This window comes from Dasypus novemcinctus, chromosome 4, assembly GCF_030445035.2.
Source record: "Dasypus novemcinctus isolate mDasNov1 chromosome 4, mDasNov1.1.hap2, whole genome shotgun sequence".
Lineage (NCBI taxonomy): Eukaryota > Metazoa > Chordata > Mammalia > Cingulata > Dasypodidae > Dasypus > Dasypus novemcinctus.
Genome location: NC_080676.1, coordinates 73,114,079 through 73,138,951, shown reverse-complemented (window position 1 = coordinate 73,138,951; position 24,873 = coordinate 73,114,079). Strand labels below are relative to the sequence as shown.

The window sequence follows — 24,873 nt, the reverse complement described above, 5'->3', positions numbered from 1 at the left end:
TTGCTTGGTAAACACCAGCCAATTGGCATCTCCTCCCCATCCCTGTTGCCAATACTGTCATGGCCAACCCTTTAACTTTGACTAGGCTGATGGGAGTAGAGAGGGCTTTGCCTGACAGGCACAGCAATAAGGGGAGAGGGAAGGGAGGGAGGGAAGCAAAATAACTGAGTGAGATTAGGGAAGAAAGGGGAGTTCCCACAACCAGGCCACAGCTGCTGGAGGGTAGCAGACCTTACAAGAGGTCAGTATGTGGCAAGGTGTACTGGAGTCCAACTTTCTTCTGGTGAAATTAGCTTTCATAGGGTAACCCTGGGTACTGAACCACTTTGCTAAACATTATATCTGTGAGAAATGCCCTTCATGCTCCAAACACCTGAGCTCCAAACAGAAAGCTGAATGGACAACCTATTTCAAAGATGAGTCCTTCTTTTTTCTGAACAGGCTTATAAACAAGGAAATATTGTCTTTATTCCATGGCAACACTCAAGAAGAGACATGCAACATAAGGTACAGCTTTTTCTTCTTAATAAAATATTTGCTTGGCACTGTCCTGACAAACAGATTAGCATCAGTCCCTCTGCCCAAAACCCTGATTTGTAAGCAAAGCCAGGAGCCAGACGTAGATTTAGTTTGGGCAGAAAAAAACCCAGGTGACAGCCAATTCCAAGTGGAAGGGTGTCTAGGGGTATAGATAGAAGAAAGGAGATGCAGGTGCCCTCTGGAATCTCACAGAGGGCAGCCAACAGCCAGGTGTGGAGGGCCTGGGGCCCATGGTAGAATGAATGCAGAACTTCCTGTCTTCTCCCCATTACCTCTACAAGGCCTTTCTATCTTCCCCCCATTTCTGGGGCCCTAAAGTGAATTGTGAAGATGGAAGATGAGCGAGCTGTTCTAGTGAAAAGAGCATCTCTAGGAGACAGGAACATTGTACCCCTCACCCAATGGGATTGCACCTCAGAATTGGAACTTGTGCACTTTAAAGTCTGGGATTGTCAGCAGGTAATTGTAGAAGGATCCATCCAAAATGCTCAGCATCTAAAAGAGAAAATAATGGGACAAGCTGAGGCAGAGATTGACAACATTGTCTTTGAAGTCCTGTCAGATTCTACAATTACATCGTTCTGAGGTTCCTCAAAGGATGAAGAAAGCTCAGGCATGAAAGAGTCATCTCACCAGTGTGACTATTTCTGGTGTAAGGATGGACCTCTCTCACCTGGGTGTCTTGCTGAGCCATCAAAGTAGGGCTGAGCCAGAATAGGAATTGTGGACCTGGAGTGTGTGTGTGTGCCTAACATGCCCAAAACGAGGTATAAATTATGTTTAAATCCTCCATTAATTTTGTGGAGGTGCCAGTAACTTTTTTCCAGCAGAAGTTTCTTTGGATCTGGCACATCCTAGCTGTGACCCTGAAACTCGATTAGCCAACATGGAAATGCAAGGCAGATGTGGGCAGTGCTTCCTGGACAATGTATATGGGTATATAATGTGGCGCCTGGACTTTAGGACTCCCTACCAGTTTAAGAGATTGTGCCTTTTTCTGTCCTGACAGCTCTGTCTGTCCACCTTCTCCATCCTGGGCAAGCCTGTTAGGCCAGCAGCTCGAGGGAGGAAAGGGTGAGAGGGTGTTTAGAGGGACCTGACCTCCACAAGCTGTGCTAGTTTGACTGTCTCATGGCAGAACCATGTTCCTCTGCCATGCTCCTGACCCTGGGAACAGAGGAACCACTGTGTTCTAGAGACTTCCTGTGTCTCAGCAGCTCCTCACTGCCCAGGGCTAGTGCTGTAATGGAAGATGGAACTGTGGTCCTGGGGACCAAGGAGGGGGTAGAACAGTACCTGGACCCCCACAGTCACTTCCTGGCTTTGTCCACTTTGTGGCCCTGGAGCTTATGTTTCTCTAATTCATTTCCTGGACCTGCCCACTCCCTCTTCTCTTACCCAGACCCCCCTTCCTGGCGCTTCCCATGTTGCTTCTGCCTGCTTCTTCCTCTTTCATAACCATCAACCTCCCCCGCCAGCACCTCTTCCATCACAATCTCTGACTGTTTTCACCATCCAGCACTATATCCCTGGATCAAAGGTCCTAAAGACAGGGAGAATCGTTTGCTGTCCAGGCCCCACCTTACAAGCAGTTGTGGCATAACAGTCCTCACATACCATGTCTCCTCTCCATGCCTTTATGCCTGCAGTTCCTCTGCTGGGAAAACCCTTCTTTGCTGGGCTCTTTCAAGAATCAGGTGAGACACAAATGAATCCTTCCCTGAGCTCTCATCCATCCTCTCTTGAAAGTTTATTGTTCCTCTGAGCTCTCATTGCATCCCATATTCATCTAACCCAGCCCTTACCATAAGACATGCAAATTATCTGTAGATCTATTTGTCTCCCTAACCTGGTCATGAGCTCTTCAAGGGCAGGGTAAATTCCAAGGGCCAGGATCACGTGGTGGTCAGTCTTCCTGGGATCCACAGCATGCACGGCAGTGCCGGGCACATCATGGGTGCTCAGTAGATATTTGTTGAACGGCACTGAACAGTAATAAACCAGAGCACTGAAGGACTTGAATTCCCAAGATAGGGTTTTGGGCTCTCTGGGCTCAGAGTTGGTTCACGGCAACACGGCAAAATGCACCAAGAAGGTCAGAATTGTTGGTAAATATGGAACCCATTATGGAAAATGGTGAAGAAAATTGAAATCAGCCAGCATGCCAAGCACACTTGCTCTTTCTGTGGCAAGGCTAAAATGAAGAGAAAGGCTGTGGGGATATGGCATTGAGGTTCCTCATGAAAACAGTAGTTGGTGGTGCCTGGACCTACAACACCACCTCTGCAGTCACAGTAAAGTCTGCCATCAGGAGACTGAAAGAATTGAAAGACCAGTAGAAGCACCACAATTTGGACCACCTCTAGCCTATAATAAATGGGTTAATTTATGTAAAAAAATTTTAAAAAAGATAGGGAGTTGGGCACTGGCCTTACCTTGACTAGGTGCGTGCCCTTGGGCAGCAAGTTTGTTATCCTCTAGGGCATCGATTTCTCTATCCGTATAACACTTTGCCAATTTTATGGGATTGTTGAGAGGCGGAAATGAGATCATGACTGGAAGGTATTTTATGGGCTGTAAGTTTCTATGCAATACTACTACTTAATACATTAGACATGATCTTAAACTTTTTTTTTAAGAAGATACTGGGGATTGAACCCAGGACCTCATACATGGGCACCAGGTGCTAAACCACTGAGCTACATCCACTCTTCTACTACTTAATCCATTAGTATATCATCTTGCAGTTTACAATGTGATTTAAAATGCATTCTACCGTTCAATCTTTATGCAGGCATTATTTTTATTTCTATAGTTTGTTTATAATGTATACCCACTACTTGCAGCTTATGATGAAAACACACATACATATAAGGAGTTACCTATCATGTTACACAGAGGCTGCAGAAAAGGCCCAGGAAGCTGTTGATGAAATTAATGGCCACCAGGAGAATCTGCAGGAGGCTGATGCACAGAAGAACAGAGAAGAAGGACACGTGCCAAATAACAGCTTTAGGGGGCTCCAGGCACACAGAGTTCCAGAGTGAATGGTCATGCAAATAATTCCTGTCCCAAAAGATAAGGAGACCAGGGCCTGGGGATAAGTAAGAAAAGCCAAACAAGCAATCCCAGGACTAGACTCTTGAGAGTGACTCCTGAGTATCATTGCACTAACAATTTTCTGAGCATCAGAGGAACAAAATGCTAGAGTGCACAATCCCGAGGAGGCTATAGTCTATCTGTGTGTTTCTTTCTCTCTTTTCTATCTCTAAAAAGATCACAAATCCAAGTGTCTATTCATTTACCTGCTATAAATGTCTTTGAATGGATAACCATACTTCCAAGCTTGTGTCTGATTGAAGGATGAGACATCGAACATGCAAAAAGGACCATCTTTCAGGGCTACTCCAGAAGTGATAAAGCAAATCAAGGCTCCAAGCAAAGCGAGGCCACTTGACAACAGAGAAATAAGCATCTGCAGAGGGAGGGAAGAAATCATGTGCCTGAGATGAGATGGACACTAGGTGACTTGCAGGGCAATCTGAATGTATAACTTCTCTAGTGCTAAGGCTTTCTCCCATCCTATCCCAGGGGGATAATTCTACACATGGCACCTCCTTTAAAGCATAACCAAGGTAGTGGTGGTGGGGAGCTGATGAGGGGTCACTGGGTAAAGCCAGGATGGAGTGAGAGAGAAAGGACTGAGGAAAGAGAAACATGGGCACTTGGACCTGAATCTTCCTGACTCAGCAGGCTCTCCTGAATTTCTTAGGCAGGTTGGCATTAAAAAATCTTTAAACTCAGACTTCACTTTACACTCAGAATTCAGTCTCTGGGTTAAAGGGTCAGACTGGTTATCATAAGCCCACCTCTGACTCTTCAAAGGAAAATTTGTATTTTCAAAAGTTATAAATTCCTATCCCCTGATTCCTCTCTTTTTCAAATAGAAAGAGAGAAAGAAACAACATAGGAAGGAAGGAAGAGAGGGAGGGAACGAAGGACAGAGAGAGGAAGGATAAAAGAAAATGAAAGAAAAGAAGGAAGATAGGAAGGCAGAAAGGGAGGGAGGGAGAGAAAGAGAGGGGTAGAAAGGAGGGACGAAGAAGGAAGGAAAATTACAAACTCTGAAATGACTCCAGTCTGTAATTGTATTTTTCTAATCAAGGGTTCCTTTGGGTGGGAGGAGTAGCGGGAGGGGGGGCGGCAGTAAGGAGTAGGGTATATGGGAACCTCTTATATTTTTTAATGTAACATTTTATGTGATCTATGTATTTTTTTAAAAAAGACAAAAAAGTAAAAAAAAAAATCTTGATATTGTAGGTATCACATACATACATATATATATGGGATGCCTATGTGCTGCACTCCACAATGGTGTAGTCATTGCATTGATAAAATAAATATTGACTGTGTCATAATGTAAAAAAAAAAAAAAAGAGTTCCTTTGGTTCCTAGCCTGTGCTTCTCACTACCCCTCCCACTGGCCAAAAAAAAAAAAAAGATTTAACAGTAGGTATGTTTCCTTGGCAGGATTCTAATTTGCTTCCATACTTGGAATATAATATGTGTATTGTTTTATATAGAATCATAGAGTCATATTCCCACTGATGTCAAGCTTGTGTGAAGCTTGGGAGGGACCAAAGAAAGGTGAATAGTAAGTTTTGACACTAAGTTAAAAGATTCAAGTTGAATTAGTCTGCCTTAAGCCCATGGCAGTGGTTCTCAAAATTGGCCAGGTAACTTGTTAGAAAAGCAAATTATCAGGCTTTGTCCCAGACCTACTGCATCAGAAACTCTGGGGGTGGGGCCCAGCAATTTGTTTTAACAAAATTCCCAGGGGATTCTGATGCACACTAAAGTTTGAGAACCACCTGCCTAGGGATAAACCAGACATGAATGAGAACAGATAATGAATGCAATGCATGGATGTTTAGATTTCATTCTTTAACATACAACTCTGAGTCAGTGGGGTTCCTGATATGAGGGCTGCAGATATCAGAGGAGGCTGCAGAGTTACTTTAAGGGGTTCACAAATATGAATAAACAATACATTTATACATAGATGTACTGAGATTTTTCAAATTTATATAGATGCTGTAATTAACAAAATGCAAATTTATTCTGGACTTGTTTCATTATCTGTAAACTGGAGAGGTTGGACTAGAATCTAGCCACTAGTGATTTCTGGAAAATCTTCCAACTCTAAGAAAAAAATGAAGTAAAATAGCCAGGTCATTTTTATGGATGATTTGTGGTTACACTGTACATACCTCATGTCCACATTGCTCAATAGGCTAAAAATAATAACAGTTCCTTGCATTTGTATAGAGGTTTATGGTTTACTTCTTTAACTTGACCCTGTTAACTCCCATTTTATAGATGAAGACCAAGGCTCAAAAAGTTCAAGCAGCCTATCCAAAAACCTAGAGTTATTAAGTAGCACAGTCAGGACCTAACTTCAAGCCCCAAGACTGAAATTCATTCTTTACTACTATGCCTCTAAAGTAACGGAATGTGGGAACATTCCAGGTATGAGAATAGTGGAATCTGGTGCTTACATTTTGGCAGGGCCCACTCTTACTGAAGCAGCCATATCTCCAGCCCATCAAGGAGATGAGAGTAGCTGCAGTGAGTACCTGTGGGAGGAGAGAAGAATACTAAGCAGAAATTGGGTAATTTAGGTTTCTAGCTGTAGTCTGAGGTTTATTCAGGTGATGAAACAGAGTGGTTAGACTCCTCACAGGGACCTGATTGTCCTGTATTTCCCAGAGGGTTTGACTTTTGACTGTCAGGATCCAGATTTGGATGACTAGCCTGATCTGACTCTGCAGATAGAAATGTTCACAGCCAGCCTGCCTAGTCGCTAAGTTAAAATGCAGCAACCCTTATCAAGTCTTCCTATAGTTCTCTATCCCTTGGAGCTTCTATGGATCTAAGACCGTCTTATCTGATCAAACTTCTTTGCAGGAAATCCAAAAACTCCTCCCTCACCATCTCCATACTCCCTCCTTTCTTCGGTAATCCACACCCAGGGAACCCAGACACTTACCATGAGGCCTCCTCCCCAGAGCCCAGAGCCCAGTATGGCATGCCTGCCAATGAGGCCCCTCAACAGGTAGGTCACATCCCAGTTAGGAAAGAGGAGTGCCATGTTGGCCCCAACAGCAAACAGGGCTGCAGTTCCCAGGCTCAGTCCCAGGATGCGATAGCAGGTCTGTGAGCATGTCATCACACAAGGAGAGGACAGCGTTCTGGAACCTGGAACTGAAGGAAGGAGAGTTGTGGTAGCTCTGCTGCTGGAAACATGGAATAGGGGAACCTCCGGTAGCAGAGGGTGGAGTTGGGGTAACAGACTATACTTCCAAAGGTCAAATCAAGGAAAGCCAAGAAACTTGCTTAAAAACTCTGTCCCTTATAAACTTTCCTCCAATGTATAGGGTTTAATTGCTTAATTCTCTGCCAACTCCTACTCCCACAAAACACGCCCCACCTCATCATATTTTGCCTATACCTTTATTATAGCCAATGATAATTTCTACTTGGTTAAGAAATTTAAAATTTTAAAAGGTGCCATAATAATGTCCACTCTACCCCTTCTATTCAACATGTACAGGGGGGTCATATCCAGTGCAATAAGAAAAAAAAAAAAAAAGAAGCAAAAGTCATACAGTTTTGAAAGGAAAAAGTAACATTGTCATTATTCACAGAGTACACAGTCATTCTATATAGAAAATCCTAAGGCATCTACAGTGAGTTTAGCAAGGTCACGGGATAAAATACTAATATACAACAATTCAATTGTATTTAGAATAAGAGCAATGACAAATCTGAAAATTGAAATAAAAATAATGTCACTTACAACAGCATAAAATATAACATACTGAAAGATAAATATAACAAAATATATGCAAGACTTAGGTCTTAGACTTAGAAGACCTAAGTAAATGGAGATATATACCATATCCATGAATTGGAAGACTCAGTATCATTAAGACGTAAATTCTTCCCAAATTGATGCATAGATTCAGTGCAATCCCAGTCAACATCTTTCCAGGGTTTGTTGTAGAAATAGACAAGCTGAATCTAAATTTATATGGAAATGTAAAGATCTAGTCTAGCTAAAACAATTTTTGAAAAAGAAAACCAAAGTCAGAGAACTCACAATGTATGATTCCAAGACTTATAAAGCTACAGTAATCAAGACAGTGAAGTAGTGGTATAAAGAAAAACACATAGACCATCAGAACAATACAGAGAGTTCAGAAATAGACCCTCACATACTTTGTCAAATGTTTTTAAAAAGATGGTAAATCCATGGAAAAAGGATAGTCTCTTCAACAAATGGTGCTGGAACAATCCATATGGAAAACAAAAACAAATGAATTTTGACTATCACCTCACGCCTCATTCAAAAATAAAGTGGAAGGAAGTAGAGGTGGCTCAACCAATTGGGCACCCACCTACAACAAGGGAGGTCCCAGTTTGGGTCTGGTGTCTCCTAAAGAGGACAAGCAGACACCTGCACCTGCTACAGTGAGAGCTAGATGCCGCACCCCACCACAACGAGCAGATGCCATATATGCTACAGCCCATGGGGAGTGGATATGGCTCAGGTCATTGGGTATTCCCCTTCCATGTGGGAGGTCCTGGGTTCAGTTCCCAGTGCTTCCTGGAGAAGGTGAGGAAAGAATGGGCAAACAGACAAGAGAACTATCTAGGGGTAAGGGAGATAAATAAATGTATAAATGAAGTAAATAAATCTTTAAATTAAAAAAATTAAGTTGAAATAGATCCTAGATCTAAACATGATTAAATTTCTAGAAGAAATCAGAAGAGGAAACCTTTGGGACCTCTGGTTAGGCAAACACTTCTTAGATAAGAGACAAAAAAAAGCATAAGCCATTAAAAATGGTAAATTGGATTTCATCAAAATTTAAAATTTGCTCTTTGCAAGACACCAGTAAGAAAATATTCACAATATGTATATCTTACAGAGAACTTACACCCAAAATATATTTTTTAAAACTCTTAAAAACTGTGTAATAAGAAGACAAAAAACTAGGTTAAAATGGGCAAAAGCTTTGGACAAACACTTCATTTCATCTCACAAAAGAAGATGTGTGATGACAACTAAGAACATGAAAAGGTGTTCAATGTCATTAATCATAGGGAAATGCAAATTAAAATACAATGAGTTACTACTACATACCCACTAGAATTGTTACAATTAAAAGTCAGACCATACCAAGGATGTGAAGCAACTGGATATCTCAAACATTACTGGGGGTTATACAAACAGCACAGCTACTTTGGAAAGTAGCTTAGCAGTGTCTTATAAAATTAAACATACACGTACCAAACAATCCAGTAGTTTCACTTCTAGGTATTTTTCCAAGACAAATGAAAACATATGTCTACTCAAAGACTATATGCGAATGTTCATAGCAGTTTTATTCTTATCAACTAAAAATTAGAAAAAACCCAAATGCTCATCAATACATGAATAGGTAAATTGTGATATATCCATACAACTGAACACACACACACAAAGATTCATCTCCAAAGCATTTTGCTAAATGAAAGTAGCAAACAAAAGACTATGCAATGTATGATTCTGTTTATATGAAATTCCAGAAAAGACAAATCTAAAATGACAGCAGATCTATAGTAGCTAGGCCTGTGCATGCGGCAGGGGATTAATATAAGGGTACAAGAAAACTTTTTGAAGCCATAGAAATGTTCTATGTATTTGAACTCAACAGACTATTCCTAAAATTGGTGAATTTTATTGTATGTTATACATTAACAAAGCTGATTAAAAATTAAACTGTCATGTCTAGAGCCCTCCTCCACTCCTTTTCTTGTGCCCCTTTCTCCCTTTTACATTTTCACTAATACATACCGCCTTAAGTCCATGAGCTCCTTGAGAGCAAGAACCTTGGCATTTCCTATGACACACTGCTTGGCATATAATCAGAAATATATATATATATGTTCTTAAGTTCTTATGTTCTTAAGTTCTTAAGCTAACCCGTTCCTCTATTCCTGTGCATGTGTTCAGTTAAGGGATCTTTTGATTAGATCACTTTTGATTAAATTACTTCAGTTAAGGGCTTTTGATTAGATTGCAGGACCATGAAACACACATAGAAACACACAGAGAAACACAGAGAAAGAGAGCTGCTGCCATTTTTACCTTTATCTGGCTCCAGGACCACCTGTAATCACAGAAAGACAGAACAAGCCCAAGAGGCTGAGAGAGAGGCCAGAGGCTGAAATTAGCTGTGCACAGAGGCATGGAAAGAGGTCCCTGAAATGGTCAAAGAGAGAGGCCTGGAGGACAGGAGAGATGAGCCATGTGACTGTGAGCTTGGAGGGAAAAAGCAGAAAGAGATGAGCAGCCCTACCATGTTGCCTTGCCATGCAGCATGAATTCAGGTTTTGCCAGTAGCTGATTTTGGTCAGAAAGAATCTCTGATGATTCCTTGATTTGGACATTTTCACAGTCTTAGAACTGAAAGCCTTTACCATAATGAATTCCTATTATAAAGTCAACCCATTTCTGGTATATTGCTTGGGCAGCATTTAGCAAACTAAAATATATACATATCAATCAGAAGATCTCTCCCCATACATGAGCACATGGACACACACACATATAATGAAATACTTCAGAGTGCAAAGAATTAAACATACTGTATATATTTGTACTTATAAGTTCTATGGGTTTATTAAACACTCATGTAAATACAGCCAGTTTAAAAAATAGGCCATTACCACTAATATCATCAATGCACCCAGGTGTGCCCTTCTCTAATCCTACCATTTTCCTGACCTCTTTTCTAGGAACAACTATCCTAAATTTTGTTTTTATTATACTGTTTTTAAAAAGTTTTATAATTTATGAACTAAATTTTTAAAAATCTTGATTTGCCTAATGTTTTGGATTTATTCAGACTGCAGCTTAGGGTAAAGAGACTAGTGCCAGATACCATAGTGAGCAGACCACTTGGTTTGAGCATATGCCTGGCCCCATCTCTCTTGTTCCCCAGCCCCACTGTAGCTGAGCGAGAGGGTTTCGTCCTCGCTCAGGCCCAAGAGTCGGGGGGGCTTGCTCCTGCCGAACCACCGGCGGGGGGTGCCCCAAGAGGGAGCACCGGTTCTCCAGGCGTGGGGGACGCGCGGTTGGGGAAAAACCACGGAGAGACTGCTTGAGCGCAAGAACAGGTCTGCTTTATCGCGGAAGTACACTTAGCTATATAGGGGTGGGTAGAGGGAGGGGCGTGATGGAGGGAGGGCTGGCTAAGGGGCAGCTGTGGACAGGCTGAAGCTGATGGATAGACCTGAGGTAAGCAGTTACTGGGGAAGAGGGCAGATTGTGGGTTGGCAATATGGGCGGGACTGGCAGGAAGGACGGCGGGGGCTGGAAGGGGAGGAGGGGTGGAGAAAGGCGGCAACAATTGCTCCTTTTGTTTTTAAAAGGAAATAGAGGCAACAAGTTTTGGTGCGCACTGTGGGTGTGAATAACTCGGTGTGCGCAGCAACAAAAGACAAGGATTATGAGGAGGAGGAAAAGGAGATTATAAGGACGGGTACTGGAATAGGACGGGGGTGGGGGGAGACCACGAGGACCGGCTGGCCGTGAGCGGACGACATAGCAACTGGCCAGGACGCATGTGCCCGCCATTAGGGTTGGCGCACGCCGGCGCCTGGTGCGCGCCGAGCCTTGCCAGCGAAACGGGCTCGTGATGTCCCCGGACCCCCCGCCCGAGGGGGAGGAACAGTTGGGGAGAAGTGAGGGGAGGAAGACAAGAAGCTATAGGCGTGCGGTCTGGAGTAGATGGCCCAGGGGCCCACAGTGAGGGCTAAGAGGATAATGATAAGGGAGCCTAGGAATGGGAGCAGGTACCGGAGGAGAGAGATAGGTAATATCTTGATCGACCGCCTGCCGGAGGGCAAGGGCGGCGATCCCCGTGCCTGCTCCAGCGAGACCTAAAAGGGTGGCGACGGGAGGGGGCTGGGGTACAGAGTAGGGGGTAAGCGAGGCTTGGGGTTGTGGGAGCTGAGGGAGGCAGTGGCGAGGGGGGTGCCGGGCGAAGGAGCGGGCGAGGTGGAGCGGGGCAGAGAAGGGGGCTGTGCCTTTGGAGGATTGAAAATCTGATTTGGGCCCACTGGGGTGGAACGTGTGGGAATTGGCTCCTTTTTTATAGTGATAATGGCGCTGTAATCGTAGCCTACTGCATACAGGCGGGCTCCCCACATGCGGCCTCGTAACCAGAGGTCGGAGTTGGGGTCTTTGGCTGTGAGTGTGATGGTGTTCTATCGAGTAGCATTACGCTGGAGAGTGAGGTATGGGTCTTTGTTAGGGGCGCTGGACCATCCGTGGGCGATGGTTTCGCACCCCCAGGAAGGACAGTAATAGTGCGTTGGGTCATGGCATCCTCTGGCGGAGGATGGGCACATGTAGAAACCTGTGGCAGCGGGGTTGTGTCCCCCCCCACTCATAAGACGGAAGGTTCGTGCGTCCAGTGAGGTTGGCGACATCAGTAGTGAAAGAGGGGGCGGAGGCGGTTACGTTCGAGGAGAGGAGCCTTTTTTGTTGCCAGAGGGAGAGGGTCCAATTGAAGGGCTGGTGACTCGGGTTGGCAGCGGCTGGGAGAGCGAGGGAAGCCAGGACGAAGAGAACGGCTGCGAGGCTGTGTAGAGGCATCATCTGACGGTGCGGCATCTTGATGATGGCTAGTGCTGGATCCGGGTGAACGGGGCAACCTCTGGGCCATATCCACTGTCAATGTTATCTCTCACCGAAGGCATAGGGTGCTGATCGTTCGGTGGAACTAGTGGGTCAGTGGCGGGCCGAATGCAGCGCCCAGGAACCCAGAGCGGCTGCGGCTCAGACTCTGGAAAGACACAAGCAAAGCCCCTCCCCTGTGCTAGGAGGGGAGCTGGATCTTGCCAACGATTTGTGGCAGGGTCTTTCCAATGGACAAGGGGAACTTGCGAGGGCTGCCACATGGGTCCCCAGTGCTTATGGGTGGGGGAGAGTCCATGGTCATCGAAGGTTAGGAGATTGTGATGAATGAGGCAGGCAATCACGACGTCAGCTGGGGCCTTGTGGGGGAGAAGAGGCCCTTTCTTTTTGAATAAGTAGCTTGAGCTGTTGGTGAGTGCGCTCGACGATTCCTTGCCCCTGTGGATTGTATGGAATGCCAAAATGATGTGTGATGTGATACATCTGCACAAAGCTGGCGAAGGCGGCACTGTGATACGCTGGTCCGTTGTCTGTTTTGAGATCCCATGGAATTCCCATGAACAAAATAGCTTGGCGAAGCGCCTGGACGCAGTATTTAGCACTTTCTCCCGCAAGAGGGACTGCATAGCACAGATGCGAAAAGGTGTCAATTGCTACATGAAGATATTTGAGGCGGCCAAAGGCGCTGACATGAGTGACATCTAATTGCCACCTTGAGTTGGGGCGGAGGCCGCGGGGGTTAACACCCTGAGGCTGCAAAGGCCCAAGTGGCAACAATGGCGCGCAAGTCCGGCCCGCGCGCACAAGGTGTTTGCAAGTTTCAATGGGAAGGTCTGGGAAGAGCTTCCGGATGGACCGCGCGGAGAAGTGGAATTGGGAATGCAGGAGCTTGGCTTGATTAACAAAGTCTCCAAGCCGCGGCCCGTCGGCAGGGTTTTCATGTAGGAGGACCAGGTTTACCTGGCGGCTGGACACAGAAGCATCAGCGAGGTCATTCCCTAGAGCCAGCGGTCCTGGTAGGCCAGAATGGCTTCTGATATGAGCAATGAACCAGGGCTGCTGCCTCGCCTCAAGCAGTCGCTGTACAAAGGCAAGCACCCGATCGATGTTTGAGTCACCTGGTAGGAAAGTAGCAAGCGGGAGGCTGCGACACACCTGAAGAGTGTATAGGCTGCCAGTAAAGATGTTGAGAGGCTGGTCTGGGTGGAGATTGAGGACTGCAGCGACAGCTAGAAGCTCACCCACTTGAACAGAAGAGTCATTTGCGAACAGCAGTTGCCGTGGCTCAGGATTCTCAGGAGTGTATATGATGGCAGCAAACGCCGTTTTTGAGGCATCTGTGAAGGCAGTGATGGCTGAAGGGATTGGGTTCCGTGCGGGCAATGGCCGGAACGGGTTGGAAAACGCCAATTGAGACATTCCCTGCAGCAATCGGTGATGAGGATAGTGGTTGTCAAAGGAGCCGCGTAAGAGCTCTACCAGGCTCTGCATTTGGGCATTGTTCATGATGAGGGAGGTAACTTCCTTGGCATCTAAAGGCCAAACAATAGTGTGTGGCTGGATGCCATATGTTTGTATGGAGAGAAGTACTAAGTCAGTGGCCAATGTGATCCAGGCCCTTATAAAAGGGCAGATTTTCGGGAGTTTGCTCTTTGACGTATGCAGAAAAAGGAGAGGGCCATCTTGCCACAAGAGACCTGTGGGAGTGATTGGCGTTGGCAGAACTAAAGCCAAGATTGGAAGGGTGGGGGAGAACCGCTCCAGGCGACACTGTTGCAGGGCGGCGCTGACTTGTTGGACGGCTTCTCGAGCCTCTGGAGTGATGATGATGCTGCGAGTGGTCGCCGTTGGAGGGCTGCCCCTTGTCTGCAAAAGCTCGAAGAGAGGCTGCATTTGCGCTGTTGTGATGGGAAGCGCCGAGCGAAGCCAATTGATTTGCCCGCAGAGCTGTTGGAGCTCAGTTAATGTCATCTTCGGAGAGAGGTGGATTTTTGGGCTTGTGGGCTGGATAAACCGATGAAAATGTAAGCCTAAAAATTGGAAAGGAGGCTGGAGGTTTATTTTGTCAGACTGCACAGTAAGCCCGAGGCTGGAGAGGTTTGTTATTATTGCCGAGAGCAGATCATTGAGGAGCGCACTGGAGCTCGCTGCTAAAAGGAGGTCGTCCATGTAGTGGAGAATGTATGTGTGCTCCGGATTGAACTTGGAGCGCAGCGGCTCAACAGCATGGTTGACATACAGTTGGCACATAGTCGGGCTGTTGCGCATGCCTTGAGGCAATACTCGCCACTGAAATCGCTGAGCTGCGCCTTGGTTGTTGATGCGTGGAACCGTGAACGCGAATCTCGGGCAGTCCCGGGGGTGAAGAGGAATAGAGAAAAAGCAGTCCTTGATGTCGATGGTTGCCGCGTGAAAATGCTGGGGGACTGCGGTGGGATGCGGGCATCCTGGCTGAGGTGATCCCATAGGCTTAATATGTTTGTTGATCTCACGGAGGTCGTGGAGAAGGTGGTATTTGCTGGTGTTCTTTTTGCTAATGACAAAGACCGGTGAATTGTAGTGACTAGTGGACAGCTCTATATGCCCTGCTTGTAGCTGCTCTTTGACGAGGGCAGAGAGAGCCTGCAATTTGTGAGCTGGCAAGGGCCACTGCTCGACCCAGATGGGCTCCTCTGTGTCCCATTCCAGAGGGATAGGGTCAGGTTTTGAGATGGGAGCAGTGGCCCCTAGAAGGGGGGGGGCAGCGCAGCTGAGAAGGCTTCTGTGGTGATTCGGGCCTTTAGCTGGCTGAGAACATCTCTCCCCCATAAGATGGTCTGGACTGACGAAAGGACGAGTGGACGAATTTGGCCTTCGTGGCCTTCTCGGTCGCTCCAATGCAGAGGCTGGGATGTTTTCCAGGAGGCAGCGGCTCCTGTGGCGCCGATGACTTGAGGGCCGGTTTCGAGGGGCCAGTGATTGAATGCGGCGATTTCGAAGGGAACACAGGAGACTTCAGTGCCAGAATCCAGAAGCCCATCAAGCCATTGCCCATTAATCTTAAGCTCTAATGAGGGTTTCTGGTGGCGTGTGATGGGCATTGTCCACATTATGGCTTGGGAATTTTTCTGGGGGCCTCTTGGGGGTGGGGCTGAGGCCTGCCCCGCTGGAAGTTTAAAGGCTGCTGGGAACCTTGGGCGGCACGGCAGTCGCGGGCCCAGTGATATCCTTTCCCACAACGCGGACACGGCGTAGAAGGGCCCCTTGGCCGTCGCATCGGCGGGTCTGAGCGAGGCGCTGGGCCTGGCTGGGAGCACTCGCGGACGAAGTGGCCGGGCTGGCCGCACCGAAAGCAGATGGAAGTGGGGCTGGATGAAACAGCCATGGCAGAGGCAAAGGCAGCGGTGAGTGTTTTGACTTGTGGGTCGACGTCACGGCAAGCAAGGACCCATTCGTGCAGAGCTGTGTTGCGTATGGGAAGGATTACGGCCCCGAACGGCGCAAGGCACCCGTCAATGACTAACTCTTTGGCTAACGCAAATTGGGCATCCTCGCTGGAAATTTTCCACTGACAAGCTTCCAGGATGCGGGCGACAAATGCTGGGAAGGTCTCATTGGAGTCCTGAAGCAGCTGCGCGAGCTTGGTGGGCTGCTTGGTGGAAACTAGAGAGAATGACCGCTGGACGAGGACCTTTACCCGGTGCCAAAACCCTGGGTCAATTTCGAGATAAGAACAAGGGTTTGCATAATTGTTGGTGCCCGTGTATGCATCGGAGGGATCGAGGACGCCGGCCTGGGCATTCGCCACGATTTGCCGGTCAACAGCTGCTTGATAATGGGTGCGCCATTCAATAAATTGACCCGGCGTCAGGATGGCACGGGCTAGTGCAATCCAGTCATATGGGAGAACGAGTTGGGTCCCTAACTCCTCAAGTAGTTGCTGTGCATAAGGGCTGCCAATCCCGTCTTCCTTTACAGCTTTGCGGAGGATCTTGACCTCTTCCGCTGTAAAGGGTAGCCAAGTTTGGGGTCGCTGCAGTGTGGGGTGCGGATTTAGCAGATACAGCTGAGGGGTTTGAGGAGGCGTGGCACCGGGGGCCGATGGAGCAGCCAAGGCAGGTGAAGGGCTATTGCCATACGGCGGCGGCAAGGGATAAGCGGAACACGGGTGAGAAAATGGCGGCTTAGCGGCTTCCGGGTGACAACAAAATGGCGGCAGGACCCTTCCGGGCGCCGGCCAAGATGGCAGAGCAGCTACATCCGGCGGCGGACAAAATGGCACGGGGGGCACTTCCGGTTTAGCGGAAGATGGCGACCCTGCAGTTTCCGGGCCTGAACCGGATGCTGACTGGGCAGGAAGAGGCGGGTAGAGGCGGGAGGAGGAGGATACTGGCGGAGAAGAAGCCGGATGCGCTCCATCTTGGGCAGAAGTGGGGGAAGAAGGCGGAAGTCCGCCATCTTGGGGAGTGGCAGGAGTGCTTTCTGTCTGCTGCGGGGAGCTCGGGCGGGGAGGTTCGCGCTCAAGAGCAGCAGCAAGTTGGTTAGACAGAGAGTCAGTGTCGGCGGACTCATCGGGATCACAGTCTAGAGGCCGTTTGGGAGAAGCTTCATAAACGGCCTCGGTCAGGGTGCCAAGGAGACAAGCGCGAATGGCAACGAGAACGGGTAAGAGGCCTGTTGGGAAGGTGCGTTTCTCGTGCTCCATGGCGGAGGTGACTCGATCTATGAGTCGCGAATAGGTGTCCGGGCTCCAGAGTTGGCAGGTGGCGAGCCACGGATTAAAAGGGAGCAAGAGATCCCAGTACTTTTGGAGCTGCCGCAAGGAGACGCGGACTCCATTGGCATCGAGCAGGGCAGCGAGGGCCCTGACTTGCGGCGCCTGACACAATGACAAAGAGGCGCCCGTGACGGGATAGGGACGGGACAACGGCGAGGGGTCCCTTGGGGCTCGTCCGGGCGAGGGGTCCCTACCTGGAGAGGAGAACGATCACAGCAGCAGCTGCAGCAGAGAGGGGCCGGGGGAGGAGCCGCCACGTTGGGCGCCAGTTGTAGCTGAGCGAGAGGGTTTCGTCCTCGCTCAGGCCCAAGAGTCGGGGGGGCTTGCTCCTGCCGAACCACCGGCGGGGGGTGCCCCAAGAGGGAGCACCGGTTCTCCAGGCGTGGGGGACGCGCGGTTGGGGAAAAACCACGGAGACCGCTTGAGCGCAAGAACAGGTCTGCTTTATTGCGGAAGTACACTTAGCTATATAGGGTTGGGTAGAGGGAGGGGCGTGATGAAGGGAGGGCTGGCTAAGGGGCGGCTGTGGACAGGCTGAAGCTGATGGATAGACCTGAAGTAAGCAGTTACTGGGGAAGAGGGCAGATTGTGGGTTGGCAATATGGGCGGGACTGGCGGGAAGGACGGCGGGGCTGGAAGGGGAGGAGGGGTGGAGAAAGGCGGCAACACCCCACAGCCTTGGTGACTGTATTAGTCAGCCACAGGGGTGCTGATGCAATATACCAGAAATCAGTTGGTTTTCATAAAGGGTATTTATTTGGGGTAGGAGTTTACAGACACCAGGCCATAGTCTATTTCCCTCACCAAAGTCTATTTTCACACATTAGAGCAAAATGGCTGCCAACACCTGTGAGGGTTCAGGTTTCCTATGTTCCTCCCTTCCAGGGTCTTGCTTCTCTCGGGTTTAGGGTTCCCTTCTTCCCATGTCTTGCTTCTCTTTCCTGTGTACTTACTTCCTGGGGCTCCAGCTTAAGCCTTCAGCATCAAACTCCAACATCAAAAACCCTCAACTCTGTCCTTTGCCATGCCTTTTATCTGTGAGTCCCCACCCCTTCAACGCCCTAATGACATGACCCAATCAAAACCCTAATCATAACTCAATCACACCCAGGTACAGACCAGATTACAAACATAATCCAATATCTATTTGTGGAATTCATAACCATATCAAACTGCCATAGTGACCTTGACTTCCCTAATCTCAGAGTCAGATTTGTCTCTTCCTCCTCCCTTCAACACCAACAGGGAACTTCCTGCCATAATTCCTCATATTTTAGTGTGATGTGTTATTTTCATTGTGTACCCTCTCCACAGGGTGTTTGCCCTCTAAGCCATATTCTCCCAAAAACTAACTTGTCCCTGCTGAAAAGAAGTTCAGATCTCCCTTGGGGTAGGGAGGATTGAGAAGGGACAGCCTTTATCCCAAGAATATAAGAGGTCTGCAGGGGAGGGTGGCGCTCAGAGATCAGGAGGGATGGCAGGACTCTTCCCCACTCCCTCACAGCTGGCCTATCACAGGAGGCCTCTTTTCCTGAAATAGTCCTCCTCCCACAGGCCACTTTCTCCTCAAACTAAGGAGCTTGTCCTTCTATCAAGAGCAGAGCATCTATGGACAAACAGTTTTGCCCACACTCTACCCTGGCCTGTTGTCATACAAGTGTGCATCTGGGCAGCCTCCCTCTCCAGACTTTGCAGTCCTTGAGTGCAGGCTCTCATTACCTGTTTCTGTGTTGGTAAATTAACCAATCGAAGACGTTAGCAAGTAAGGACTTTAACCCATCCCCATCCCAGAGAACTGTTGTTTTTTCAGGGGCCAAGCTAAAGACTGGTATGTGATTGGACTTCCAAGCATGCACTCCATACCATGGGGGCAGGGAGACACATTTGTTGGGGAATGCCTTTCAACTGCCTATGAGTACAGCCTGTCTAGACACAGAGCACCAAAATAATCCCATGACTATCTCTTCCATAGGAGAATTTCCTTATCAGGGAAGAGTCTTAGAAGGGAAACTTAAAAAAAAAAAAAAAAAAAGGGACATGCAGAGGGAAAACTAAGAACTTGAGTGTGGTCTTTTAGATAAGCGGAATTCAGAGAATCCTTGCTGTCCCACTACGCTTATACTATAAGCATTTGCTACCCTTCTCTGTCTAGGAGGTTTATGGCTTAGTTTGGATTTCACTTCCTCCCCTTGACTTTGCTCCCCTAGAAATCACAACAGTTTTTGAGAAATGCTTCCAAAACCATTAACATTCTGAGAAATTGCTTAAAAAAATGTGAGCCAGTAGATTAGGAAAGAGGTTGACTAATTTCATTTCTAAAGGAACAAGCAGGATCATGAGGTAAAACCCTAAAACCAGACTTTAGGGGAGGCCCTGTTCTGACCTAATATCCTAGCTGGGCGAACAAATCATTGGCAAGATACCTGGGCAACAATATAAATGATCAGTTACAGCATATGGAGACTGCACGTTCTGTGTGCCTACCAGCCTCATACATCATTCAAATCTTTTCTTTCATTCCTTCATCAGCCGTATTTGAGAGACCACTCTCTGCCAGGTACTGGCACAAGGGTTGGGAATACATAGGTTACTAATATATGGTCTTTTTTCTTAAGGGACTTAAAGTCTTTTGGGGACACTAACAAGTCTATAAGCAATTATAAGGAAGTGTGATATGTGCCAAGCAGAGGTGTTCAATTAACATGTAATGGAAGCACACAGAGGACACCAGGAGGAACAACTAATCCCGTCCTGGAGGAATGAGGTAAAGCTTCCTGGAGGAAGTGCTATCTAATCTAAAGCTTGACTTACCACAAGGTACTAGACAGCCAAAGCCTGGAAAGAAAAGTATTATAGGTCTAGGTAAAGGTCTGAAGTTGACAGAGAGCCTAAAGCAAGGAGGAGATAGATGAATTATGCCTGAAGTCACATAGCTCCTAAGTGGTAGAGCCAGGGTTTGTTTGAGTCGGAAGTTTATGCTCTTAACTCCTGGGCCACACTGCTCCCCAGATAATACCACACTGGACCCTTTCATCTTTGCTTACCTGCAGTCAGTGGCAAGAATCAGGGACGGAGAGAAAGATCCTGGAGAAGAGCTCCCTATTCAGAGGCACCTTTCACTCATGCAGTTCCAGCTAGGACTCCTGCCAGCCCTGACCCACGGTTCCTCTCGGGACTCTTTCCATGAGATTCAAGGAGGCTCTGTGTATATGTAGAAGCCACCTGGGGGCGGGGTGGGAGTTAGTGTGCCCACAGGCCTCCACTGAAGGAGCTTCCTCTCCCTAGACAACCCTTTCCTGATGACCCACCCTCTTCTCATTTTCATGTGATCCTAAAGAAGGAAACAAAAGGCATGGGCCTATGAGCTGAAATGGAATGAGTCAGAGGCTGCAACCGTGAGAAACACCTCACCCTCAGTTCTTCCCCAGGCACCAGCACTTTCCCATACACCAGCTGCCCACATATTTATCTGTCTCACTATTAGTAGAATTTGGGATATTTGGAAAAAGAGTGCTGAGCAGAGCAGCCACCATTTGTTCCTTATCATCCTACCTTGTTTGTCCTTAGCTAACTGGGTGTGTTGCTTGGTTCCTACGCTAACCTCTAGCATTTTTTGTTAAGCTCCAGGCCACCATCATCTTGGACCACAGTTACACCAAACTGCTGAGCATTTTGTCGTGCTCTTTGCACAGAAGACCTGTGAACCCCACCCCACCCCCCTTTTGACAGTCTTCTATTCAAGATCCACTTCAAATATCAAACAGGGAAGTCTTCCCTGATTTCTTCACTCAAAGCTTTCTTTCTCTTTGCTCCTATTGCATTTGATTTTTTAAAAATTAGGTAATGTACATGCACAGTAAAATGCACACATATTAATATAAAAGCTTGATGTACTTTTTATATACACCCATGTAAACACCACATATATCAAAACATAGGACATTTTACACTCCCTAGAAGGCTCTCTTTGCCCCCTCCCATCATCATCCTCATGCCCAGCATTAACTTTCATTTTGGCTTTTATCATCATTGATTAGTTTTTACCTGTTTTTGACTTTCAATAAAATGGAATCATATAGTGTGTACTCTTTTGCATTCTGATTGATTGCCTTAAGATCCCCACTTGTTGGCTCTCAGGGGACCATGGGAAGCCTATTTGGAGTTATCTTGGACTTCCCACTGACCCAGAAGATTTCCAAATGGGACCTCGTGGCCAGGGTCTAGGTAGAGACTTTCTAGCTTTGTTCTTAGTAACAGGGGGTTTCTAGGTGGGGTCTCATGGCAATGTTCTCTGCCAGGTCCTAGCTGCCTTCCCTCTTTCCCTATACTAATCTGTCTCAACACCCCCATCAGAGAGTTTACACCCTTTTTTTAAAGAGGGAGCTGAAGGGCAATAGTCATTCTTCTGTAGCTGCTTTTTGCTGGTTAGGGGTATAGTCCCTGCCTGACAGGGTGTAAAACCCTCTGGCTATTCTATTGAGGTTGAGGGAAGATGGGTCCCGCACCATGGTTGAAGCTGGATGAAATCCCACATGACTAATATCTTGTTCTGGAAGACATTAATTCTGGAAGAAATAAACTTAGTTAGCATTTAAGACACATGGTCCTACTAAAAGATTAAAGAAGGTGGTAGTAAGTGGGCCACAAAAGGGGCCAACCATGGCATACTGGACTATGAGAGTGAGAAAGGCCAGGTGCCTCCAGAGGCTGCATCCTCCCTAAGTTCATGGGAGATAGCATTCTTCCTTGAGTTCTTTTATGCTGTTGGTTAGCTCTCGGGAGAGTTTGTAGTAGACCTGCTGGGTTTAGTATAAACTGCCAATCCCACAGCAGTGGTTATGCCTAGGACAGATAGTACAGGTATGAGGAGAGGTACTGCCCTAAACATAAACTCACAAAAACAGTATAGGCAACAAGACAGGCACATTGCAAGGAAAATAAAGACAGTACTTAAGAGAACCATTCCTTTATCTTAGAGGCACTTTCATTAGCTACTTAGAAAATGAATTAAATTTATCAGGACTTCTAACATGTTCAATGTACTTCTGCATATGATCTAGAATAGAAGAGATATCATATTTGTAAAGTATATAGGTACAACACTTGATACTAGTTAATGCACAAGTTCCTCTTTGAGCTGCAGTTAATAGATCTAAGTTCCAGGTATACAATATCATACATGTTGTCTCTCCATGGGAGCAGGCCATAATGTCAATTGTGTTTAAGTTCGATTCACATTACTTTGGTAATTATTGCTCCACTTGGTATGTCCTTCACACAGCCAGCATGCAGCAGCACCATTGATCCTAGAAAGAAGCTAGAAAGGTAGACAGAAGCCTTTCACTGACCTGGTGCATAGTGTCCTTTGGCATCATGAAACAGAGGCAGTCTGGAGGCAGTGTCCATAGTAAATCTGGCCATATCAAGCCATTGCCGGCTACTGCAGAGTCTGAAACTGCAAAACTCTCCATCTACTTCAGGAACATCTCCAGATGTGGTAGATACTTTTATTATTTTAGGGGTTACAGTGACCAACAGTATTAGCCAAGGGGGGGGGGGGTGGCGGTTAATGCAAGGTACCAAAAATCTGTTGGTTTTTATAAAAGGTATTTATTTGGGGTAAAAGCTTACAGTTACAAGGCCCTAAAGAGTCCAACTCAAGGTTAGTTTTCTCACCAAAGGCAGTTGCCACATGTTGAAGTGATGTCTGGTCTCTCCTTCCAACTTCTTTTTTTTTTTTTTTTTAAAGATTTATTTATTTATTTAATTTCCCCCCCTCCCCTGGTTGTCTGTTCTTGGTGTCTGTTTGCTGCATCTTGTCTCTTTGTCCGCTTCTGTTGTCATCAGCGGCACGGAAAGTGTGGGCGGTGCCATTCCTGGGCAGGCTGCTCTTTCTTTTCACGCTGGGCGGCTCTCCTCACGGGCGCACTCCTTGCGCGTGGGGCTCCCCCACGCGGGGGACACCCTTGCGTGGCATGGCACTCCTTGCGCGCATCAGCGCTGCGCATGGCCAGCTCCACACGGGTCAAGGAGGCCCGGGGCTTGAACCGCGGACCTCCCATATGGTAGACGGACGCCCTAACCACTGGGCCAAAGTCCGTTTCCCTCTCCTTCCAACTTCTAACGGGTCTTGAGCCCAGCTTCTTCTAAGCTCAGCTGTAGGCTGGCATAATGCTTAGGACCTCTGTTCTCTTCACAGGATAAGCTTTAAACTATCAGGTGAATGGCTCATCTCTCCCCAGGGCTCCAGGATCAAAGCTCTGTCCCCTGCCATATCTATGGAGCTCTCTTTGTTCCTCTGTGTATCCTCCCCTGTATTCTTTATCAAGTGTCCTTTTATACAGCCCACCAAGGGGGCAGGGGCTCAACCTTACATGCCCTAATGAAGTGTCAAATCAAGCCCTAATCTTGATTTAATCAAGTAAATGTGAAACCTCTGAATTTAATACAATCAAAGGGGTATCATGCCCAGAGGAACAGACCAGTTTACAAACATAATCAATGTCTCTTTTTGGATTTCATAAATAATATCAAACTGACACACCAAGCTAGCCAATAATTCAAATGGAGAGGCACTATGCAGGGTACTTGGGACTTGGTTTGAATGAACAAGAATTTGACAATATTGATGTCTATATTTCTTAATCTTTATACACTTCCTAAATACTTCCAATGAAGTTCATAACATATTAGATGAACTTAACTATTTAGTACTTTACTTTTTACTTTTACACCATGATTATGTTAATTAACAGGTATTTTACTTTAGTAGTACAGAAAAAACTACTTTCTCCATTGTTTATGAAAACCTAAGATTTCCAATGGAATCAAGATTATTTTTCCCTTACCATCACTTTAATATGCAGATTGAGATGGCCTCTGACAGGTTTCCCTATTATGAAGTTTCTTTTTGTTATCAGTATCAATTTAGGTTTCTACTTAACAATGACTTCTTGGAATTAGCAATTTAAATAGTTTAGTTTTAGACAATGCTTTTACAGACTTCTATAACTAACCATAAATTACTTTTACCTTTAAATAAGCTTATTAAATTATAGTTAGCAACCAATGAAATTCACCTTTATCCATTTAAAAGTTTTGTTCTACATCCCTTATTCTGTTCTGTGAAAACTAGTCATTTCACTTTAGAATGGATTATATTTCATTAAACATGAACTTACAATTTTCATCATCTTAAAGATTTAATACATATAATGCTAATTTATTTAATTCATATCCTATAAACCTAGGGAGAATACAGCCAAGCTAAATAAAATCGAAACAGTAATAGTTTGTGCAAGGAATATCTTCACAGGAGGCTAAAACCCCTTTTCTTTAATAAAATTCTAGAATTTTGAATAACTTTAAAAGCATACTGACTCCCAGGTTCTGGAATATATTATAGTTGTTCAATTGATTTTAATCATAATTTAGAAAAGACCTTTCCATAGCTTTCAAGGACTTTTTCCTTTAGTAACTAAAATTTGACAATTGGATTATTAATTACTCCCATTTTAAGGCTGTTAAAACATTTAAATTGGGGAATTTTGGGACAAACTATGATTCTTAATTCCCTGGTCTAGTAGATAAAAGTTTTAAGCTAAACTACATTTCCCGATCTTGCCACACCAGCCCTCCCCTCATATCTCTTGCAAAGAGAAGGCCCTGGAGAGGTGGGTAGTCAAAGAGCTTAGGAAAACCTTTTTCCCTTTCCCAGTAATTTCTATATTCAGATTTCTATATGACCTTTCCATCCTGCTTAGCCTAATTTGGGCTCCAGGAATATTCATTCACATATATAAGCAAATATTTAATTTTTAACAAT

The 24,873-nt window shown here is 46.2% G+C and overlaps 1 protein-coding gene across 1 annotated transcript; it reads right to left on the bottom strand.

Moving 5' to 3' along the window:
- Window positions 1-443: 443 nt before the first annotated feature.
- Window positions 444-20,316, bottom strand: TM4SF19 (transmembrane 4 L six family member 19). The gene is made up of 6 exons (XM_004465863.4): window positions 20,093-20,316; window positions 6,590-6,804; window positions 6,099-6,176; window positions 3,846-4,015; window positions 3,423-3,606; window positions 444-1,035 (listed from the first exon to the last, which is right to left on the bottom strand). Exons 2-5 carry the CDS (start codon window positions 6,767-6,769, stop codon window positions 3,426-3,428), a joined length of 609 nt encoding a protein of 202 aa, XP_004465920.1. The 5' UTR covers window positions 6,770-6,804; window positions 20,093-20,316; the 3' UTR covers window positions 444-1,035; window positions 3,423-3,425.
- Between the last annotated feature and the right edge of the window lie 4,557 nt (window positions 20,317-24,873).